Source organism: Perissodus microlepis, chromosome 4, assembly GCF_051167445.1.
Source record: "Perissodus microlepis isolate ML-2025 ecotype Zambia chromosome 4, ASM5116744v1, whole genome shotgun sequence".
Classification (NCBI taxonomy): domain Eukaryota; kingdom Metazoa; phylum Chordata; class Actinopteri; order Cichliformes; family Cichlidae; genus Perissodus; species Perissodus microlepis.
The window spans coordinates 13,141,074-13,161,696 of record NC_140464.1 but is presented as its reverse complement, the minus strand read 5'-3'; the positions used below and the strand labels follow the sequence as shown (position 1 = coordinate 13,161,696).

The 20,623-nt window shown below is 44.0% G+C and overlaps 1 protein-coding gene across 11 annotated transcripts in view; it reads right to left on the bottom strand.

Annotated features, from left to right (window-relative positions):
- The window catches only part of bahcc1a (BAH domain and coiled-coil containing 1a), a 62,064-nt gene that overhangs the window by 5,930 nt on the left and 35,511 nt on the right, over positions 1–20,623 (bottom strand). For 3 of the 11 annotated variants that reach the window (XM_084925864.1, XM_084925867.1, XM_084925873.1), the window contains 20 exons: positions 18,258–20,585; positions 17,271–17,385; positions 16,970–17,169; positions 16,602–16,763; positions 14,842–15,116; positions 14,200–14,545; positions 12,416–13,360; positions 10,909–11,078; positions 10,615–10,751; positions 10,303–10,419; positions 7,747–7,858; positions 7,166–7,400; positions 6,859–7,032; positions 5,447–5,620; positions 5,049–5,338; positions 4,799–4,879; positions 3,804–3,927; positions 3,572–3,686; positions 3,021–3,096; positions 4–112 (listed from right to left, as the gene is read on the bottom strand). In XM_084925864.1, the coding sequence (XP_084781990.1) occupies positions 4–112; positions 3,021–3,096; positions 3,572–3,686; positions 3,804–3,927; positions 4,799–4,879; positions 5,049–5,338; positions 5,447–5,620; positions 6,859–7,032; positions 7,166–7,400; positions 7,747–7,858; positions 10,303–10,419; positions 10,615–10,751; positions 10,909–11,078; positions 12,416–13,360; positions 14,200–14,545; positions 14,842–15,116; positions 16,602–16,763; positions 16,970–17,169; positions 17,271–17,385; positions 18,258–20,585 (6,285 nt within the window). The remainder of the gene's footprint in view (positions 1–3; positions 113–3,020; positions 3,097–3,571; positions 3,687–3,803; positions 3,928–4,798; positions 4,880–5,048; positions 5,339–5,446; positions 5,621–6,858; positions 7,033–7,165; positions 7,401–7,746; positions 7,859–10,302; positions 10,420–10,614; positions 10,752–10,908; positions 11,079–12,415; positions 13,361–14,199; positions 14,546–14,841; positions 15,117–16,601; positions 16,764–16,969; positions 17,170–17,270; positions 17,386–18,257; positions 20,586–20,623) is intronic. The other 8 variants (XM_084925871.1, XM_084925874.1, XM_084925869.1 and 5 more) reach the window with 7 other exon arrangements.

The window sequence follows — 20,623 nt, the reverse complement described above, 5'->3', positions numbered from 1 at the left end:
CACCTCGGCGAACATAGCCTGGGTATAAGCAGCGGGAGCGCTCACTCCAATAAGCGCACACTCTGGTTCCTTCAGCGAGCATAGCCTCCGACTCTGGACGTATATCCAGGACCTGGAGTCAGACCAAAACATAATTAAGATTCATTACAGGTTCCACACAATGCACACACAGACATGCTTGCATACACACACTGACACACACATACAAACAGTGTGAGAGCAATGGAGCATTGTGCTTGGGCAGCCACTGTGCCACGTTTCCAAGCGGCACTTATCTCATGCCAATGTGCCAGTCAGGGCTGAAAAGAACGGAAGCCATGATGCAGTAAATCCTGACTTGCTGAGTAATACTAAAGAGGGCCTGAATAGAGGGCTTGTGATTGCAGGTTGCCAGATCCTCCCTCCAACAATGCAGGCAGCCCCAGCATCCGCCACTCACTGGGGGCTCTTTCAGGTTGCTTTCATTTACTGTTGCTATGGCAAGGGACCCTTTGACTGATGAGGTGTAGATGTGAACGTGTGTGTGCTTGTGTGTGTGTGTGTATGCGTGTCAGGGGTTTTGGGGGGGGGGGGGGGGGGTATCAGGGTACTGCTGTCAGAGTCAAATGAATGGCTCTTGGACTAATCTAAAGACACCAAAGTGGAAGTATGGCATAATTAGAACCAGCTGCTATGTGATGAGTGTTTAGATTAGAGCAGTGTTGCCAGAACTACTTGGTATAAAACTGCCAGGAAAGTTAGAAAATGACACTACGAGCGGGAAATAGAGAAGAAAGTTAAAGAAGGAAAAGAAAAAGCTAAACTGATCACATTAACAAGTTGACATTGATGAGAGGAGGTAAGTGTTAAGGTAGAGAGTAGGCTAACGTGTACTAATGGGCATGCAAGATCATCTTGAGGATAATTGAAATAACATTGTGTTCTTGTATGACTAGGTCTGCATTTATACCTGAATAAAAAAGCAAGGGCGTTACACTATACAAAGAATACTTAAAAAGTAAGATTTATTTTTATTATTGTCTTTGAGACCATATGAACATGTGATATATAATTCTGAGTGAAAGGAACAGCAGTGTGGGTTAGCTGGACACCTTGTTTGGCTGGCATAGACATAAAAAAAACCAGAGACCTGTTTGTGAGCATTTTCCTTTTGAGCATTTTAGGTCATGATTTCTAGAAAAAGATATAGCTACTGTTTGGTTTTTTTTTTTTTTTCATTTTATAATGAATTTTTTTATGTATTTAGTTTTGTTTCTTAAGAGCCACAAGGCAATTTATGTTGTAGTTCCATTATATTAAAGAGAATGCAGATACATATATATGTATAAAAAAAAACAACTGGTCACCTACACCACTCACCCTAAACAATCTAAATATAAAATCAGTGATTTTGGTGTGAAGTTTGAACTTTAAAAAAATAAAAAACTAAATGAATAAATAATGTAAATAAATATATAAAGTCATCTTACTATAGCTACTAAGTACATTTTATTTCTATAGTACATTTAAAAACATTTAAAAGTGGTTTATCATTAAAAAAAACTTGATATATGAAAAAGTTTTTCAGAAAAAATTCATGAAATACACCAAATATAATACACACAATCTCTCTGCATGCGCGTTCGTTTCTTTGTCCTCCAACTCCTTCTACACAGAGTTACACCAGCCAAACTTAGCACACGAGCACATCTTATGCCCGTGAAGACTCTTATTTATACTAGATATTATGATGACATCATGTTGCCTAGCAACCAGCTAGCAGCAAGTAAAAATGACCTATAAGACCTTTTGAAAGCATCTTATTGTTTTAATTTCACAACAGCAACATCTCATTTATATCCGCAATAGCTGAATTATACATTATATACAATAATGTCATCATTTTGCCTAGCAACCACGTAGCAATGAGTTAAAATTACCCTCTTTTCTTGTATCCATTCACCTAGAACAGCTTTATAAAAAGCATTATGTCATTTAAAATTTTCTAGCCAAGTGCATGAACAGGCCAGACAGTACTGAAGCATGGGCATCCACTAGTTTTTGTAATGTAAGGTCACATTTTCTTTCAGGACACTTGAGGTGAAAATTTATGCATGCTGCATGTATCCATAACCACGAGGAAGTTTTGGTTACATACAAAGTTTAAAAAACACCCACAACTTTATCCTTTAATTTCTAAAAGAATTTTAAGTGAACTATGAGCACAACAGCATTTAGGATGAAGTCACTGCAAAGTTACAGTGGCCTCTTAACAGCTGCAAACCACAATCGTGCCAGTTAAACTCTGCTCTACTTTTCAGCTCTCCTCGTCTTAGGAATATTCGTTTTGTGAAAACATAATGTCCTGTGCCCTGTTTGGCAATAATGAAGTCAGTTTCAGGAGATGTGGGTACGACAGCTCTGCTTTGAGTGACCCAGTTGTTATTAGTGCAAAGAGACCTGCATGAACAAATCTGTCCCACTATAGTAAACAGTATGAAGCTATTGTGAATACAGAGAAGGTAAAGAACCAGCCAAGGTATTGAATCGGTTAAATAAATTAAATGGCAATATTACAATAGCTCTGTAACCCAACGTTTGCATCACAACAGGTCTTCATACACATATAGTGTCTTTGTTAATTTCAGCCTTTAAAAAGCTCTTATTTTGGCAGTAAAGGGGACGTAATGTACGCGTCATGTCCTATTTAATCTCCAAACAGTGAATGGATCCTGGTTTTGGTGGGATTATCCAGCCCACACAAAGAGCTTAGTTTAACAGACATTCACAGATACTCACACACATAAACCTAAAGATCCTGCCCATCTGTTCATATTCACTTAAGTTTAGATGCTCTCAATGACCCCTGAGAGGAAACAAGGGAAGTTGAAAGAGAGAAAGCAAAATGACTAAAAGAGGCTAAAGAAAAGCTGGAAGGCAATGTGAAAAAAAGTACAAAGAAAGAATATATTGTCGTGGCCAAAGATGAGACATGGCTTTCTTTTAACAAAGAGTGTTTAGGTGCAACAAGGTGAACTTACAGCTTCTTGTAGCAGTTGCTCCAATGAATAGATTCTTGGGCGGTTTCCTCTTTCACCGTCAATAACAACACTAAAGCTAGAGGGAGGCACAGCAGAGAGAAATAAGATGAAGCTATTTTCAGATGCTTGTATTATGCTTGCCTGGCTCCCATGTCATGTGTTACTCCCACTCTACTGTTGTTATAGCATCTCTTTGCTGCCTGCACCAGAGGAGCTGTATTGATACTCAGAGCCTAGTATGGAATAATGTGATGTTTGTTAAGTAAGAAGCATAAAATTATTGATAACTTCTATGACGAGCATGCAAAAATCCTTTTTATTATCAACATGGCTCTGACAGCTATAATAACCTTGTGTAGACGCCCTTTTTTTGCCATACCTCAGCTTCTGCTTAGAAATGCCACTTTGACAAAGTTTACTTCGTGTTAACATTGACCAAAAGGTCAGACAAAAGTTTTTAGGATATAATTTGAAAGTTAACATCCTTGAGTTAAATTAAGACTAACATTAAAAAAAGTGTTGTGTATATTAAAAAAAAACAGTTCACTTACATGTCTGGTAGCTCCAGAGTGTGGACCCTGGCAGCATATAGAAGCTCATCCTCCTTGGAAATCAGCACCTTCAGGCCATCGGTTAACAGCTCTTTGGTCAGGACACAGTTTGGAACTGCATAAGAAAGAGCGAACAATGTATCCTGGTTAAAATTTGTAATGGTGAAAGTAACCATTCTATCTGCTACTTAAAACACTATTTAAAAAAAAGATATAAAATTTTATCTCAGACCTTCAGGGTTTTTGCGCGAATGGCTGCTGTGCTCCTCTTCCTCTGAGAAGCTGCTACCATCCATCTGAAAACCCTCATCAGCGGCGAAGCTCTCCAACAAACGACTCACTGCTCGTCCCTTTGGCTATACAGAACATATCAGAAGGGATGAAAGGAAGCATAAATGACTGTGAAGATGAATAAATAGTAAATGTGGAGATAGTGTGATAAGATATTGTTTATAATGCTTTTCAAACTAGCAGTTAACCACAGGGGACAAAACCTGTACCATTACCTATCTGCACTCATTTTACTTGTTTTGTCCCTCCCTAATAACACATAGTCTTCTCCGCAGAGTTTACTCAGCAGGAGGCTGAGCTATGCAAAACATGCTGAATGCGTATAGTAGTTCCACAATAATGTGTTGGAAAGTAAGGCTACGTTCACACTGCAGGCGAAAGCGCATCAAATCCGATTTTTTTGACCCTATGCGACCCATATCCGATCGTGGTATGACAGTGTGAACGGCGCAAATCCGATATTTTCAAATCCAATCTGGGTCACTTTCGGATGTGGTGCTGAATCCGATACATATCCAATGTTTTAGAAAGCGACTGCTGTTTGAACGGTCATGTCACATTAAATCTGTCTTTTACGTCACTGACACAAGACAGACGCTAATTATCAGCGCCGGAGAAGACATCGCGAACGCTTCCTGGCCATCCAGTGTAGATGTCAGTGAAACTGTTGGGAAGACAACGTTGGAGAAACGTGAACATTTTATTTGTACTGTATAATCTGCAGATTCCGACAGAAATCTGCAACTATCCTTTGAAGCACCGCTCCTCTAAAACAGCAATAAGGATAATTATTAGGTTATTTACATTATTATGTAAATAACAAAATAACTTAAAGAAAAAATTGGGAATTGAGCAATAAGACCTGCAGTGTGAACGTAGCCTAAGATATGACCAGAATTGAAAGCTTGTGTTTGTTTGCTGTTCGCCTGCTGGTACCTGTTGGTCTTTGCTCCTTTGTCCCCTGCTTCCATCTTCGCCCTGCAAAGATGAGCCCCCAATTGGCCAGCAACTTCTCCTCTGGTAAAGTGAGAGAAGAGGAATCGCAGCTTATTGCCACAGCAAGGGCACATGAAGATATAGCAAATGCAAAGTTTGTACTTCAGTTTTGTTGTGTCATATCTTCAGTATACGTGGTTCAATAAAATTGGTTGATCAAAATTTCTATTGGAATTTTTTTTTTTTTTACCTTGTTAATTGCTCCTCTCAACATGGTGCTCTTGCGGGTTGCCCGCTTCAGCCTCTCACTTGTGGTGGGGAAGGTAGCTAGTCCCATGCTCCTCCTGTAGCGGTTGCCTCTGGTCCCAAGACTGCCCCACCGAGGTTCCTTAGACCTGGCCCCACATGTTTTTCTTGCTACTTCAGGCTGCCGAACTTGGTGGTCTTGGTGATTTTTAACTGCTGTGTTCATGCCCATCCTAGAGTTGGACTTCTTCCTGATTTTGACTTCCCCCTCTGCACCAGACAGACTCTGGGATCCTGTATGGTTTGATTACAGAAGGACATTTAGAGCTAACAATACAAAGGAGGACAAATGTAAAACAGATGCTTCTTGAATTATCAATTATTTTCAAAGGGCAGTCTTACCATAAAGCTCCTGCCTTTGTTTTTTGTTCCAGGCTTTCTGGTTGGCCTCCAGTTTTACAACAGACGATGGACTAGGACCAATCATGGAGGAGCTTAAAGTGACATCTCTAGAGGGTTGGACTTTGTAATCTTGAACTTCATCAGTATCACAACTGCCTTCCTCTTCTTCATCTTCTAGCAGATTTAGGAAACAATACAACATATATTCAGTAAAGGCATGAAAAAAAAACTTAGCTTATCCAATCCATCTCCCCACGTCATTACCAACCAGTAAAGTTCTTTAACTCCCTCCCAATCAATCCACAGACACTTCATTGGCATTAAAGTAAATAGTTTAACGGTTCATAGGAAAGATATATGAACTGCTTTGCTTCAGTGGTATTTCCTGGTGTGAACCCACATGCTACTGCGAATGTGTGTGCTAGGGAGAGTATGAGGGAGTTTTTATGTTTGTCACTGCAGTTTTTTTTCTGTGACCTGGTATGCTGGTCTCCAGGGGTGTGCAAAACTCTCACAGCCAGGTGTCTATAGTTGTGTGTCTGTGTCCAGCCCAGACCAGCCAACAGAGCTGACCACTGAGCTGTTGAATGTAAATGCACGTCTCTGCCAAGACATACGTCCCAATCTTTCTTCACTCGCCCATCAAAATGGATTGGTTTTCAATTTTTTTTTTTTAGAAATTAGCAAAAGGCAATATAGATTTAAAGGAGCTTTTGGATCATAGACTCAGTACATTAGCTGTACTTGTCAGATATGCATTTTTATTTTATTTGTAGAAATGTTTCAAAAAATCCCTGTCATATTTTCATAGCTAGCTATTTAGATATCTAAAGGTAACTTTCAATTTTGGTATTCAATTTTATTTATATAGCAAAAATTCACAATTGGCAGTGCCTTAAGGCATTTTATATTGTAGATAAAGACCCTGTAATATTAGACAGAAACCCCAACAATCATGAGCAAGCACTTGGTGACAGTAGGAAGGAAAAACTCCCTTTTAACAGGAAGAACTCTCCAGCAGAACCACCCTCGGGGAGGGGAAGTCATCCACCGCAACCGGTTGGGGGGTGACGGCAAAGAGAAGAGAGCAGTGAGAGAAAGACAGGACAAAAGACACACTATGGGAGAAAGAGCCAGAGTTGAATAATTATGAATGATTAAATGCAGCAGTGGTGTATAAACACAGAGAGAGCAAAAAGAGATGAGTGAAGAAGAAATGCTCAGTGCGCCCAGCAACCTGGGTCTACTGCAGCCTATGTTTTAGGGATGTTTCAGGGTCACCCGATTCAGCCCTAACTATCAGCTTCATCAAAACAGAAAGTTTTAATCCTAATCTTAAAAGTAGAGTGTTTGTCTCCTTAATCATTAACTTGACTTAACTACGTCTCCAGGCTGAGTATTTACTGTCCCACCTTGATCAGAGGAGTCGCTCTCTGCAGGCGAGCTTTCTTCCTCCTCCATTGCTTCGTGCCTTTGGCCACGGTGAACCTTTGTTCTGTGCTGGCTCAGGGTGGTCGATCCCTTTTTACGTCCACAACGCACCAGTCCGGTCCAGCTCTCTTGGTGGACACTGTCCCCACTGGCTGCTGAAAAAGTTTAAGAAATAAATCACTGCTTAACTCTTAGGGTAACTGCTGATGGGGGAAAAACAACAACACTCTGCACAGTAAAACTAAAAACAGGAGGAACAATGATGATGCAATGATTTCCACTATCTACCTGTATCGCTTTGTCCCCCAGACTCTCGCCTGGAGTCTGCTTTGCTTGTGCCCTGGCTTCTGTGTCCATGCTTAAGGTTGGAGTTGCAGAGTGAAATTTCCTTGTCCCTCGAGCCTGTCCCTGAGAGATTCTTTTTAACCTGGGCCTTTTGCTTGAGCTGAACCACATCTCCAGCCAGCTTGGAGTTGAGCATGCTGTGAAGACTGCTTTTTCTGCAGCTCTGTGCTTTTACCTGCTGCAACAGAAAGACAGATGAGACTGGTGAAAACCAGTTACACTCCTGCTTACAGAAGCCACAAAAGCATCACAATGACATTATCATGACATCATCATCTCCTCTGACATTGTGAAGAGAGCCCTTGTTTTCTCAAGAATAGAGAATTAAAAAAGCAATTGGAGAAGCTCTAACAAGACAGACATTTATATGGAGAGCAGTGGATCAGGATGAACTCCTGAGGGTAGCGCCTAATTAGAAATGGGATGCAACAAAGGGATATATCAAATGCAACGAAACAAAGAGCGGCTTCTTTTATTCCTGGCTATGTGTGGGACAGAAGGGAGTAGGACAAGGGGACCCTGACCTGTGTGCTGCTGAGTCGCTCAAAGCCTCGACTGGACAGCCTCTTCTTCCTTCGCTGGCTTTCTCCGCCCCCTCCCAGGTCGTCAGGCAAACCAAGCCCTGCCCCCATCGATCTGCAAGGGGAAAAAAAAGAAGGGAGTTGAGTCACCTCTCTCTGGGATCTGGTAACTTTCCCTTTTCTGTCTGCTGAGCCGAATGACAAAAAGGACAAGAAGAGTCCAGTGTCTGAGACACCCACTTGAAAATTAATCTCTTAACAAGAAAACTGGGATTGTTTGAGGGCAATTTGGTGTCATAAGCGTTAATGCTTCTTCTAGGGAGAATGTTTGTCCCCTGTAAAGCACTACTGCACAGCTTTGAAGGATACCGTGAATGGTTAGAAGGCACTGGAATTTGAATGTGGTCATATTGTGTTCAGTGAGTATCATGGCTCTCTGGTTGCTTTTTCATATCACTGTGGCACACACTTTCCCCTATGCTGAGCAGCATCACAGGCCAACCACTCCAAATGCCCTTGAATTTCCCTCTGGAAGACTGCCCGTAGACCACACCGAAATGAGCCACACCATGCTCAAACAAAAGATTAACTTCCTCTCTCCTAGCATGCATACAACCTCGGAAACCATTCCATTTAGAAAGTAAGCAATGACTAAATCTGACGTAGATAAGTAAAATACTGCGCATTTGTTCTGCTTCCAAATTGGTGCAGAAACAGTTTTTAAAGTAAAGAGCCATGTGCTGTTTTTTTTGCATGTTTGTTTTGATGTCATTTATCAGCAGCATGCGAATTCACAGTGCCCATGTAGGTGCTGATTGTGTGTAAATCTCATAATCAGGATCTTCCAGCATACACCTGCAAGACTCAAGAAGAATGAAAGCAATTGTCAGGCAGTGGGACTCTCTGCCCACTGACTGACAGGAGAGTGACAGAGGTGCCAGTGGAGTGTGAGTTGTCCCCGTGAGGCAGATCCCACCACGGCTTGCTTTCCGCTGCTGACAAACACAATGTGACAGAGTCCCTCCCATTTATGGTGGAGGGGCCTGGTGGAGCTGAGTGTACAGTGACTAATTAAACAGAATTGATTATCAGGGTTTGCTGGCAAGCAGGAGTTCTCTCTAGCATACAACCCCGTCCAACCCCAAATCAAAGCGACACACCACAAAGGACCCCAATGCTCTACCCACAGGAATAACATAAGCGTGCACAGAAACAAACAATGCCTGCTTCAATGCTCATAAGCACACTGCTGCATCCATCTCTAACTAAACAGATGCATAAAATTTGCAAGTTGGAAGGCTTGATCACGAGGCCTGAATGTATCTCCCACTCAAACACTACCACACACACGCACCCCCGGTGGTTAAAGCAAAGTAGGGAAAAAGATACTGAAAGGCTGGGTGGGCTATCCACTGACCCACTGACCCACTAACCCCCATCAGCACAAAAGCATCAGCGTTTTGTAGCGGCATGACTGGCAGGTGCAGGACAGCGCTTTTATAGAACCCTGCCACATAACGCAACATGGGGCTAAACAGTCCTCAGTCTGCTTGCTTGTTTCTCATTCACAAGTATCACGTCATTCTCTTTTGGGTTGTGCACACATCACAAACAAAAGGGTGTACACCCTGGGAGCTAAAATAAAGTGTCTCGGCTGTGATTCAATTTAAAGTACAACAAAAAGACAGACTTCAGTTTACTCTTCTGTGAGACTGTAACCCCATATCTGCTCCAACTTTCCCTCCACTGCACTTCACTTGAGGGCCCAGGCCTTATATTTGGGTGTCATTGTCACTCAGCATTAGCATCTGATCAGCACGGGCCCTAGTGAGGGGGGTGCAAGAGGACACGGGTGGAAGAAGAGTGGCAAGTGACATTGCAAAGGGGCAGCTGTGGACAGTTGTCCAGAAACTGAAGTGAGAAAAGAAGGATTAAGATGGACAGAGAGGGAATGCTGCGAGGTAATATTTAGTGCCCAAAGGCATTCTGAGCCTAGATGCTGGGGATAACTGAAGCCTGAGAGTAAACCTTTTACCAACCCCTCCAACACAACTTCCAAACAGGAAAGGCATCCCTAATTTTACAATGTTGATTTAAAAAAACATGCCATCAATTCATTTCAGGAAAAAGTCAGGATCCTTGTTTCTGCACTCTCTACACCTCCTTTATTTTCATTCTCCTGCTCGTTTCTGCTAACTTTTCCTCTTTCGTCATATTCCTCAAACACATACATGGACTCAAAATGTCAGCTTAACTCTTATTGCCTAGAGAATCAGACGTGCACAATTCAGCCCGGTAAAGTTGAATGTTATATATATATTAACCCTGAATGAGTATTCTGTAGGACACAGCTGACACAGACTACCCCGTTACGCAATTAACACCAATGTTGATTAGAGTAGAAGAGGTTCGAGTTGACTTCCTAGAATAGTTCAGCGGTTCTCCCGTTTCCTGCTTATGCCAATGAGAGGCAGCGTCTGTATGGCAGTGATACAGAGGGGCTTATCATGCATGACTGGACTACAGCCAGCTAGCGGAGATGGGCTGACTGATACTCACTTGACTTTTCTTTGGCCCTCGGATGAGGACACTGGACCTGTGGTGAGGGTGGGTTTCCGCTTCCTTGGCCGCCCTGGTCCTCGCCGTGCTGGGCTGCGAGGTGTTTCTTCCTTCCTGCTGGCACACGCAGATGTAAACACACATGCAGCCGGCCGAGCTTTAAGACGCTACCCATATCTAAACTCTGAAGGTTTTAAAGCACTAAAAGGAATCCATTTTGAAACTATAAGTGAATGAAATACGTTTATGTTTTTACTACTTTGGAACTGACTGATTGGGAATCAGTGTAAAGGAGGACCGCGCCATACTCACTGATGATCATGCTTCCTCTGAAGTTTGGCAAGCTCCTTCTGCTTCTCTTTATAACAACGTTGTAACTCAGCCAATTTCACACGCATTGCAAGCTCAGGACCATCCATTGTTTCCATGCTAACTTTGGCTGGGCACACCTGAACAACACGCATAATTAGTGGTTATGTAACATGTAACAAAAGCAATCAAGGAACATTTTAAGTACAACTTCATTAGTTACTATTTGTTTGAAACATCGTTAGAATTCTGGGAACATTTCGAAGCGTCAAGAAGGGCACACTTTTATAGCCTTACTGGTTCATTGCGAGGTGTCCAGGTGCATTTCCTTCGTAAATTGAGGATCCTGCGGGCTGGAAATTGTCGCTCAGAACTCGCGCTGCTGCTTTCCTCGGAGCCCAGCTCCAGCGCACGGGCCGTGGCCAGGGTAGCAAGGCTTTGGAGGTCAAACATGAGCAGTTCCTCCTCTGTTTACAGAAGGGGGGGAAAAAAGGGTTCATATTGCATCTATATATTTTCGATTCAGATGCCACAGTGGACGGAGCTTGTTTACTTAACATTTGTGAAAGGAAACTCATGTCAAAGTGAGAGAGAAAGATGGGTCTTTTTGTTTTTGTTTTGTTTTCTGCAGAAATTTGAGCAGATTAGGACAGTATGAGAAATCAGCAGCATATCTTTTCAGAGGTCACATTATTTTGGACTCACCATACGCTGATATCTCACAGACCATCTGGACTGAGCTTTTCCTATGTAGCCTATCTGCTTGTGACACTGAGTAGTCTATCTGCCATTAATGGTCTGAGCCACAAGCTGAATAGCAGATTGTAGCCTAGTCACAAGGAAAATGACATTTTGTTTATAAGAGTAACACAGTCTTACATCTTAACATGAATAAATAAAAATATACTGAATCGTCTTACTAACCATAGTTGTGACTCTAAATCGACATTTGCTACTTGCCTGAGCTGTCAACAATATCGCATATCGAAGACATCACTGACTCTGGAATCAGATGATACCCTTTTTAAAGAACCATCTTTTGGGAGCAGTTAAATGCATTAGGATGCTGTGGTAAACACAAAACATCCTTTTGCATGAATAAAAAAAAAAAACGCATGGTACTTTGAAAAACAAGGAAGCTTTTAAAGCCACTTTAAAACAATGGGGTCTAATTAGCCAGGCAATGCTCCAGGGTGCTGAAAACAATGACTGCTTTTGTGATTACACACCAACTTTCAGTATGAAGTGTTATGTTAGTGAGAGAATGAAACAAACTGGTGTCTCTCCTTTAAGTTTAACTCTGTGTATTTGCAGTTGTGCGTGTTTGGGTGCGCGCGCATGAGTGTATCAAACAGCTGCAGGATGGAGAGACACAGACGGTTCCCTGAGGAGAGCTCGAAGGGAGCGTGAGTGAGAGAGGAAGGTGTACACCCTTCACTAGTAGTTCAGCCCTGTCCTCCTGCTTTTTCTCCCTCTCCTGAGGCCCTGCATCATTAGAACAGCCTTTTAGGAAATAAAAGTGGCTTTAACATGCCAAAGAAGAGCAATGGCAAGCAAGCATGTAGACAGCCTCTCTGGGGATGTGTTAGAATTCACAAGAGGCTCATGAGACCGGTAGGAAGAGAGGACTATCTGGGAGGGAGCACAGAGCGATGAGGCTAGGCCTGAAGGGGGAGTGGGAGTTTGTCTCAATGGACATAGAGGAAAAGGAGAGTAAACTATGAGAGAAGTGCATTCTGTTGATGTGAGTGTTGCTGTGTGAATGTGAATGTGTTAGAGTCATGGAGGAGCCACTGTTTCTCACCCTGGCTTTTTCCACAAGTGCGCTTTTGCTGCTGCAGCTCCAGATCCGCTAGTTCACTCAGAAGCTCGATACCCTGGTGTGGGTTGCATTGCGATGGGGCAACCGATGGTGTACTATATGAGAACAAGGGAAATGGAGGCACATCTGTGCAGAACGCAGCAGCAATCAGCAGCTCCAGACTCCAGTAGCAGGGCACAACAGGTTTTGGGGCCACAGCAAGAGATTCCTCGCTTGGGCTAGGGGCAGAAGCTGAGGCCGGGGAAAGACACACAGAATCCACTGAGGCATCATTAGAGGTGATTTTGTTGTCGTGCTGCTGCTCACTGTCCTCTGCGCACTCATTAGGCGGGGACTGTGACTCAGGAGAAGCAGGATCAAGCTCGATGATGGTGGGCAGCTCTGGCTCTTGCTCTCCAGGCATGCTGACCTTTTGAGCATACTCCACCTGAATCTCCCCACCCGTCACCTCATCATCCTCCTCTTCTTCTAAGGTAATGACAGCGTCTTGCCTGTCAGGTTCTTCTGTTGAAATGGAGACTGGGCAGGATGGAGCCTCACACACAGTACTCTCAACAGGTGGACAAACCAGAACCTCTCCTGCAGTTTGTCCCTGCTCCTCTGGTTGCTCCTCCTCTCTGTGGACAAAGTTAGCTTCTGTCACGGCTGTTATTTCCACCTCATCCCTCTGCTCCAGAACTCCATCAACCACTCTGTTCTCCTCTTCATGCGCCACTTCCTTGAGTGGGAGTGGCTCTGTAAGGGGTCTGACTACCACTTGACAGTCTAACTCCTCCCCTAGGCTGGCCAGAGACTGGGGAGCATGCTCAGCAGGCTCCACTTGGACTGCGTCCAGGTCAGCTGGCTCAGCCAGCTGAACACCCTGAGGTGACGGTCCGCTCCTGTAGTCCATCGCAATAGCAGGGTATGTGTATCCAGGAGGCAAGTCTATAGATGAAAAGAATATTTATTAATTTAATATTTAACAATTGTCTATTTATTCCAAAAATTCTGATAAACCATCCTCCCAAAAAACCCACATATTATGATTCCTTAATAGAAAGCACTGTTTTTGTGATGCGGATGTGTTACAGATTACCAATCATACCCATGATAAACGAAACTCTCTTGCTAACTAGGTTCCATGGAGTGAAAAAGCAGGGCAAGGAAATGAAAAAGCACTTTCCCTTGATCCCCCAACCTTAGGAAGTTACCACAAGTAACTGTGTGTGTGCGTGTTATTTAAAGTGGACAAGACCTTTAGTTTATCAGAGAAACTGACACAATTCCTCTGGCTTGCGGGAGCCGTTAGCCAGACATTAATAATGATGAAGATAGTGTCAGGCGTGTGGGGGTGGAGGAGATGTAAAGGCCGCTACTAAGGTATTTCTCAATCATTACCAAGGTAACAGTTCTGGAAAGTCCCAGCACAGCCAGCAGCCATTTTCTTCACCGTTTATTCAATCAGAGGCTTTGCCAAAAGAGCTACCCACACATATTACCACAACACCAGCAGAAAAAAATGGGGTCACTGAACAGTGACAACTCCAGTTATAAATCAGTATGATGCACAAGATTTGACTATATGTTAGAACAGTTTTCTGTTCTCTTTCTGGTTTTCTACATGACTCTGTTATTACCTGATTAGTGTGAGTATGTTATCTCACAAGCGCTAATTTGATGAGTATTGTTTGTACAAAAACCACTGTGCACACTGCTTCAAAGACAGTTTGAAAACTTTTACGCACAGTTTTTGCATTTTTTTCTAGACACTTCTTTGCACTTACCAGGCTCCAGAGACCCTGGGTATTCCTGTGGAGGCTGCCCCTCTCCCGTCTTGTCTTCGGATTCAGGAGCCTTTAGCATTTGAGGTGGAGCAGGGCTAATGGCGGGTGAATGAGGTACTGCTGCAACAGGGCTAGGAGCGGGGCAGGGTGTTGAAGGAGTGCTTTTGGGATGTTGTCGCAGCGAAGGGGACTGACAACAAGGGGACAGGTGAGTGGTGCAGGTCCCAGGGGGTGAGGTGTTCCTCTGCGGTGGGTTGTAAGAGTAAGCTTTGGCAGGTTTAGATGTTCTTGGCTCTGAAATGAGTTCTTCCAGTTCAACTGAGGGCTCGTCTGTTCTCTTCTGTATCTGTGGCATTAATACAAAATTATTGCATATCTAAATTTAGTGAACAAGTGATTTTATACATTAACCAAATAGTACATTTATTGCAATCTGGTTGACAGCCAATGCTACTTGCTTTTCTGTATTCGGGAATATACTTTTTTCCCCATGTAGGAAAGTTGGCATATCCTTCAAAGAATATTATGCAAATTGAAAATAGACTCAAAAGTCACGGGATCCATGACTCGCTTACGCTTCCCTGTATTGCCTGCACTTTTGCATGTATTAATCTCCCTTGCGTATTTTGACTCTACAATCACCTGTGCATTGTGAGCGGGTTGGTGCTGCATGTTCATGGCATGTGCAGCTCTGTGCTGCTGTGGCTGCTGCTGCTGCTGAGGTTGAGAGTGCAGTTGTGATTGCTGCGACTGGTGACTCTGATGCTGATGCTGAAGCTGTTGATGCTGCTGGAGAGCGTACAGCTCCTGTTGCCGTAGAAACTGGGATCGGGAGTACACAGCAGGATGTTGCATGTGGGAGGGTGGGCCCCGGGCGCCGTACACAGGGGGCCACAGCCCTGGCTGCTCCATCACATCTAATGAGAAAAAAAAAAAAAGGAGAAATGTGATGGAGGGGGCTACCATAGAACAAAAACACATGCATACACGTACACACACACACTCTACATCACTTTTCTTTGGGCTCATACGCATTGACAGTAAGCACGACTCACTAGAATACATTAGCAAACAGAGAACAGTTGTGTTCTCCATATTTATCATTATGTGCCTCCCACACAACTATTTCAAAACACTGAAACCATTATGGATAATTTAAAGAATCATTGTATTCACATTTATAGCAACAACATGTATCCTTTAAGGAAAAAAAGATTTTTGACTTCACAGAACAACATCTCCCCAGGCAGAAACAATCCCACACTCTCCTCCGCTCTGAACAGAAAGCTGTCTCTTAAGAACTGCTTTGAGAATTTTGGAATGCTGGAAAAAGACGTTATGACAATGATGAAATGTGAACAGAATATAATGGTCATAGGTTGATTAGAGGTCAAAATGCTGTGCTGGAAATGCATGTTTTTCTCGTCAGAGCATTCGTCTTGGCCTTTATGCCAAAAAGTCCCACCTTCCCGGCCAAACCACAGTAGGGGTTCTGCAAAAGGGCCCAGCAGTAAGCCTGGTTCCCATGTGTGTGGGTGTACAACCTGTCTCATTATGTGGATTTAAGGACACGCACAACTCCATATGGGTGATCTACAATGACAGAGGTGCCTTTTGGAAAGTACTAAGACCACACTATATAGAACTACATAATGAGCGTCTTCATAATATCTGTATTAGCACTGTGCTACACACTCCGCATTAGCGGTTTTATTATCCAAATGAATTTGATCTTTCAGCTCCTTTTGCAAGACACACTAAGAATTTTGCCACATAAAATCGGATATGAAAATATTTCCTGTGGGAAAGTTTCTGTGGATGCACTTCCCTTCTCAGCTGAAACTCCTGTGGCGCGCAGAAGGAAACATATCGTCAAAGACTGGGAGCCAATTAAATTTCACAGTCTGTTCACTGAATACGCATCTACAATGACTCTGGTGAAGTGATTTTCACCTCATTCACTTCCTCTTCCTCTGCTGTGGTATTGTAGGGGCAAAATAGCTTTGTATGAGCATCCTGAACTACTGAGAGTGCCACTGTTGCCGGGCCAAGCAGTTGGCATGTAGCAATTATCATAAGATTGCAAACTTATCTTAGCCCAAAGTAATATTAACAGTGAAATAACTCGTTTTAGTTTCACAGAACATAAGCTAAATTTGGTGCATTTCTGCTGCTTGTGTTGTATTTATTTGGATTCCCATTAGCATCGGCCTTAGCCCTTAGCTTCTCTTCCTGTCAGTCCTCATTCATCCATACACACGCAGTTAACAATCACAAAAACATAAGCATAATAACAAACAAGCTTTTCTTATTTTTACTCTTTGTATACAGATACTGTACCAGTGGAGTTTGCCTGTGCTTTGCAGATCGATTAGATTAACATATAAAATGCCATGGCTTACCCAGGTGATGGGTCGCAGGATGGGTGGGCGGCTCGGAGGGCAAGACCACCAGTTGGGCAGAGGGGTCTTGAGGCAGAGGCAGGACTGGCTGCAGAGGGCCTGGCATGGCTGCAGAGAAAGCTGGTGGCAGATTCTGGTGTAGGGTTGTATGACCTATACCTGCTTTATAAAGAAATTAAATTACAGAATTCCATATAAACAAAAGAACTTTAAATATATGTATCAGCTGATCAAATCAATTCTAAACGTCTTTGTTTTGGACTTTTTTCAATAAACAAAAAAAAAGCTGGACTATATGTCTTTATAACACATGAATAAACATAAACATAACCACAACAATAAAATCCTGCCATCAGAAAGCGTCTTACCATAAGAATGTCCCGTCATCCAGAGAGATGGGCTTCCAGTTCTTGGCATCCAATGATGGTGAGCAGAATGTGCAGCAGGATCTCCCAACTGGCCAGACTGGAGGGACGTCCCGCCCGGGACCATGAGATGAGAGGCAAGGTCTCCGTGACAGCTGCTGGAAGGGTGGATCCTTGCAAATTCCACCCTCTCTTTGTTATCCCTGACATCAGAATGAGATAAAGATAAAGAAATACAAATTAGAACGTTTCTGTAAAGATTTTAATTTATTAAGTATTGAACAACACCTTTGAAAATACATACCTGATATATGCATCCCTCTCCCTGTCCAAGCAAGTGAGACCTATTTGTTCCTCACTCAGCCTCTTCCTGTCTTCCTCAGTGGTGGGATCTGACAGATACATGGAGCGGGGCTGCCCTGTGAGGCAAACATCAACTTTCACCATTGTGGTTCACAGTGAGAACAAAATCCCAAGTCTCTCGCCACTTGTCAGAACCGTGCCGCAAGTTGCAAATGAATACATTTTGAGTATTAAATGATTTTGTATTGGCAGAATTCATGCTAAAACCATATACTGCACAGTATTGACACATTACTGTCTTATTTGGAAAGAAAAATAACTTGCTTCATAATATAATAACACATTCAGATATTTATGAAATAAAATTGAAACTTGATGTAGGTCAATTTTGTCCAAAGTTATTTTTTAAAAAAAATATTGTATTTTTTTGTATATCTATTTATTTCCATTTATATACGGTTGTTCTCAGAGCGAGGCTTAGAAATCTTATATTAATTACTTTTTTATCTTGGCAACTCTAAATGGACTCAGACTTGACATCTGTAAACATCATGGTTGATGCCTGTTTGACTCACTAATGTTTGGTTAAGGGCAACTAGAAAGTTAAATAGGAGAAAACCAAGTTAAAATCAGCAAGGCATTGTTTGGGACTGCTGCAGAGGAAATTTATATTTAAACCCATAAGTATTAAACTCCATTCATAGAATTAGCTATGCCTCTATTATCCTGTAATGGATCATGGGGACTGGAGCGTATCCCTGATGGCAATGAGTGTGAGAATTATACCATTCTGGATTTTTACTGCATTCAGCAAAGGGTATCACCACAAAATCAATATTTTTCTGGCTTTTTATACGCTTAAAAATGAGCTTTTTCCTGTTTGTTTATTTTCTATATGGCTGTTTCTCTGTTTGCAGCAATATTGTTGGCAAGTTACAGATAAAGAAATATAAGGCCTTCTCACAAGCCAGTGACCTGGATTGCTTACCTTTCACAGACGGATGGACCCTGCCCTGTCGGCTGTTCGGATGATTTTCAGCTGAACGACAAGGTGGTTCCCTCTGTCTGGCCACCGCCACCGCTATTCCCACTGGCGGCTGCCGCACCTCACTTTCGCCATGACCTGGCTCCCCCATGTCCCTGCTCCGCCCGTTATAATCAGGACGCTCACTGTCATTAGCCGTACCCTTCCTGGAAGGCAGAGTCTGTTTGTTGCCCTGCAGGGCACAGCTCCCCCCAGATGGACCTGATTTGAGATTTCCTAACCCCCCAAATGGATTCTTTTGGGAGACGAGCAGTGGTTGTTGCTGGTTGCTGTACTTTAGTAAGCTTTTCATTGCACTGCTCTCTCCCTGAGTTGGACCCTGGGGATCAGGTTGCTGCTGTGGTTGCTGCTGTTGCTGGCTGAGGGGAGGTGCAGTGGGGGGCTGTGGAGGAGGAAGGCTTATTCCCGGCTGCTGCTGCTGCTGTTGTTGTTGCTGCTGCTGCTGTTGTTGCTGCTGCTGCTGAGAGTGTTGCCCACCAGTGCTCCCCAACTCCATATATGACTTCCTCTGCTCCTCCTCAGGTTGCGACATGTGGTGAGGAGGCCTCATATTCCAGGGTGGCACTGGGGGCTGCTGGTGGTGGTGCTGCTGCCCACTGCTGTTGCTGTAACCATAAGGAGACATGTCCATCTTTCTTTTAAGCTCCTGACTATTCCCCTGGTTCAACTCAGTGGGTGTCTCTGGGCCAGGTCGGCCATGCTGCTGGTGGCGAATCCTGGCTACCTTTTGGCCGTCTCTCTGTAAAGAGCAGCTACCTCCGGGACCACTGTGTTGTGTTCCACTGTGCTGCCCCATGTTTTTACTTCCAAGTGGGGAAGAGTTTGGCGGGGGTCCTGGATGGGAACAGTCTCGATAAGGAGAAGTGTTTACAGAATGAGGGACCGAGTGCCCTGCCTTGGGTCCCTGGGGCAGCGAGGGTCTGAACACATCCATTTCCACACCACTGTTGATACACTCAGCACTCCGCGATCGCACTACTTGATGCTGCTGTTGAGAATGTGGTGGTTGTTGCTGGGGAGGTGGAGGAAGCTGTGAGGACTGAAGGTGTTGATGGTGGGATTGCATCCAGTCTGGAGCCTTCTCTGTCTTTCTGTATGGGTGCTGCTGCTGCTGCTGTTGCTGTTGTTGTTGTTGTTGTTTTCTGTGCCAATTACTGTGGTGCCCACCGCCACCATTCTTTTCTATTGTCTTGTCCTTGGCATTGCTGCCTCCTCCTCCACTACCCACACCCTGGCAGTCAGGGTTATTAAGCTGGAATGGCCCATTAGATTTATCGCCTACGTCTGCCACAGATGGCACAAATGTAGGCCCTGTGACTTTAGGTTCTCGCCCCACATTGACTGGCCCCCTCTCGTGCGAGGCAGGGTTGGCTAGAGGAGCAGGTGGCGGTGGGCAGAAAAACTCTGGATGGTGGTGTGTGTGGTGGGAATGATGTGGGTGGCTGGGGTGGAGCTGAAGACAGTGGAAGCCCCCTGGATGTGGATGTGTATGGGGGTGAGCATGAGGATGTGGATGGGCCCCTCCAGTAGCAGAACTCATATGTAGGGGTGGGGGTACAGAGTAGGGCAGAGAGTGGTGAAGTGGTGCCTGACCCCTTTCCAAACAGTCTGAAGGTTGTTCGCTGATCCTCATTTCCCCACTTACCCCCTCTTTGGTGCAGCGGCCACTGCCACTAGTCCCCAAATGTCTGTTCTGGCTGCTCCCCCCACCACCCATAGCGCGAAGGGCTGTGTCCTCACCACCACAGCTGGACATGGACACCTTAGCCCCTGCTCCAGTTCCTGGATCTCCATTTTGCATCTTGCTATTGTGCAAACAGGCACTGAGGGGCTTGCTCATACTTTGAGGGTGCTCTTTGCTGTACATCGTGAGCGACGCCTTATGCCTCTCCAGGGCCCGGCTGTTTACTTCCTCCAGGGGCAACGGGTGCTGAGGATAGTGCGGGTGCTGCTGATGAGTGTGAGAATGGTGGTGGTGTGTTGGCTGGGGTGGCTGGTGAGCGTGGTGTTGCTGTTGTTGCTGCTGCTGCTGCTGTCTTTCCTTAGCCTCTTGTTTCCCACTGGATCTCTCCTTGTCCTTGACATTTACCACTCCTCTTTCCACAGACCCCTCTTTAAGACCCTTATGTATGCCTGTGCCTACCCCTTGATCTCTGTCTCTGCTGCAGGACCCCTGAGTGTGTCCTGAACCTGCCCGAGACATTGGTGGCAGACTATGATTGGCTGAAATGAGAGGTGGCTGGGATGGGAGACCTCGAAGGTAGAAGTTCTCTATAAAATAGGAAAAAGAAGACAAATTAGTCACGAAA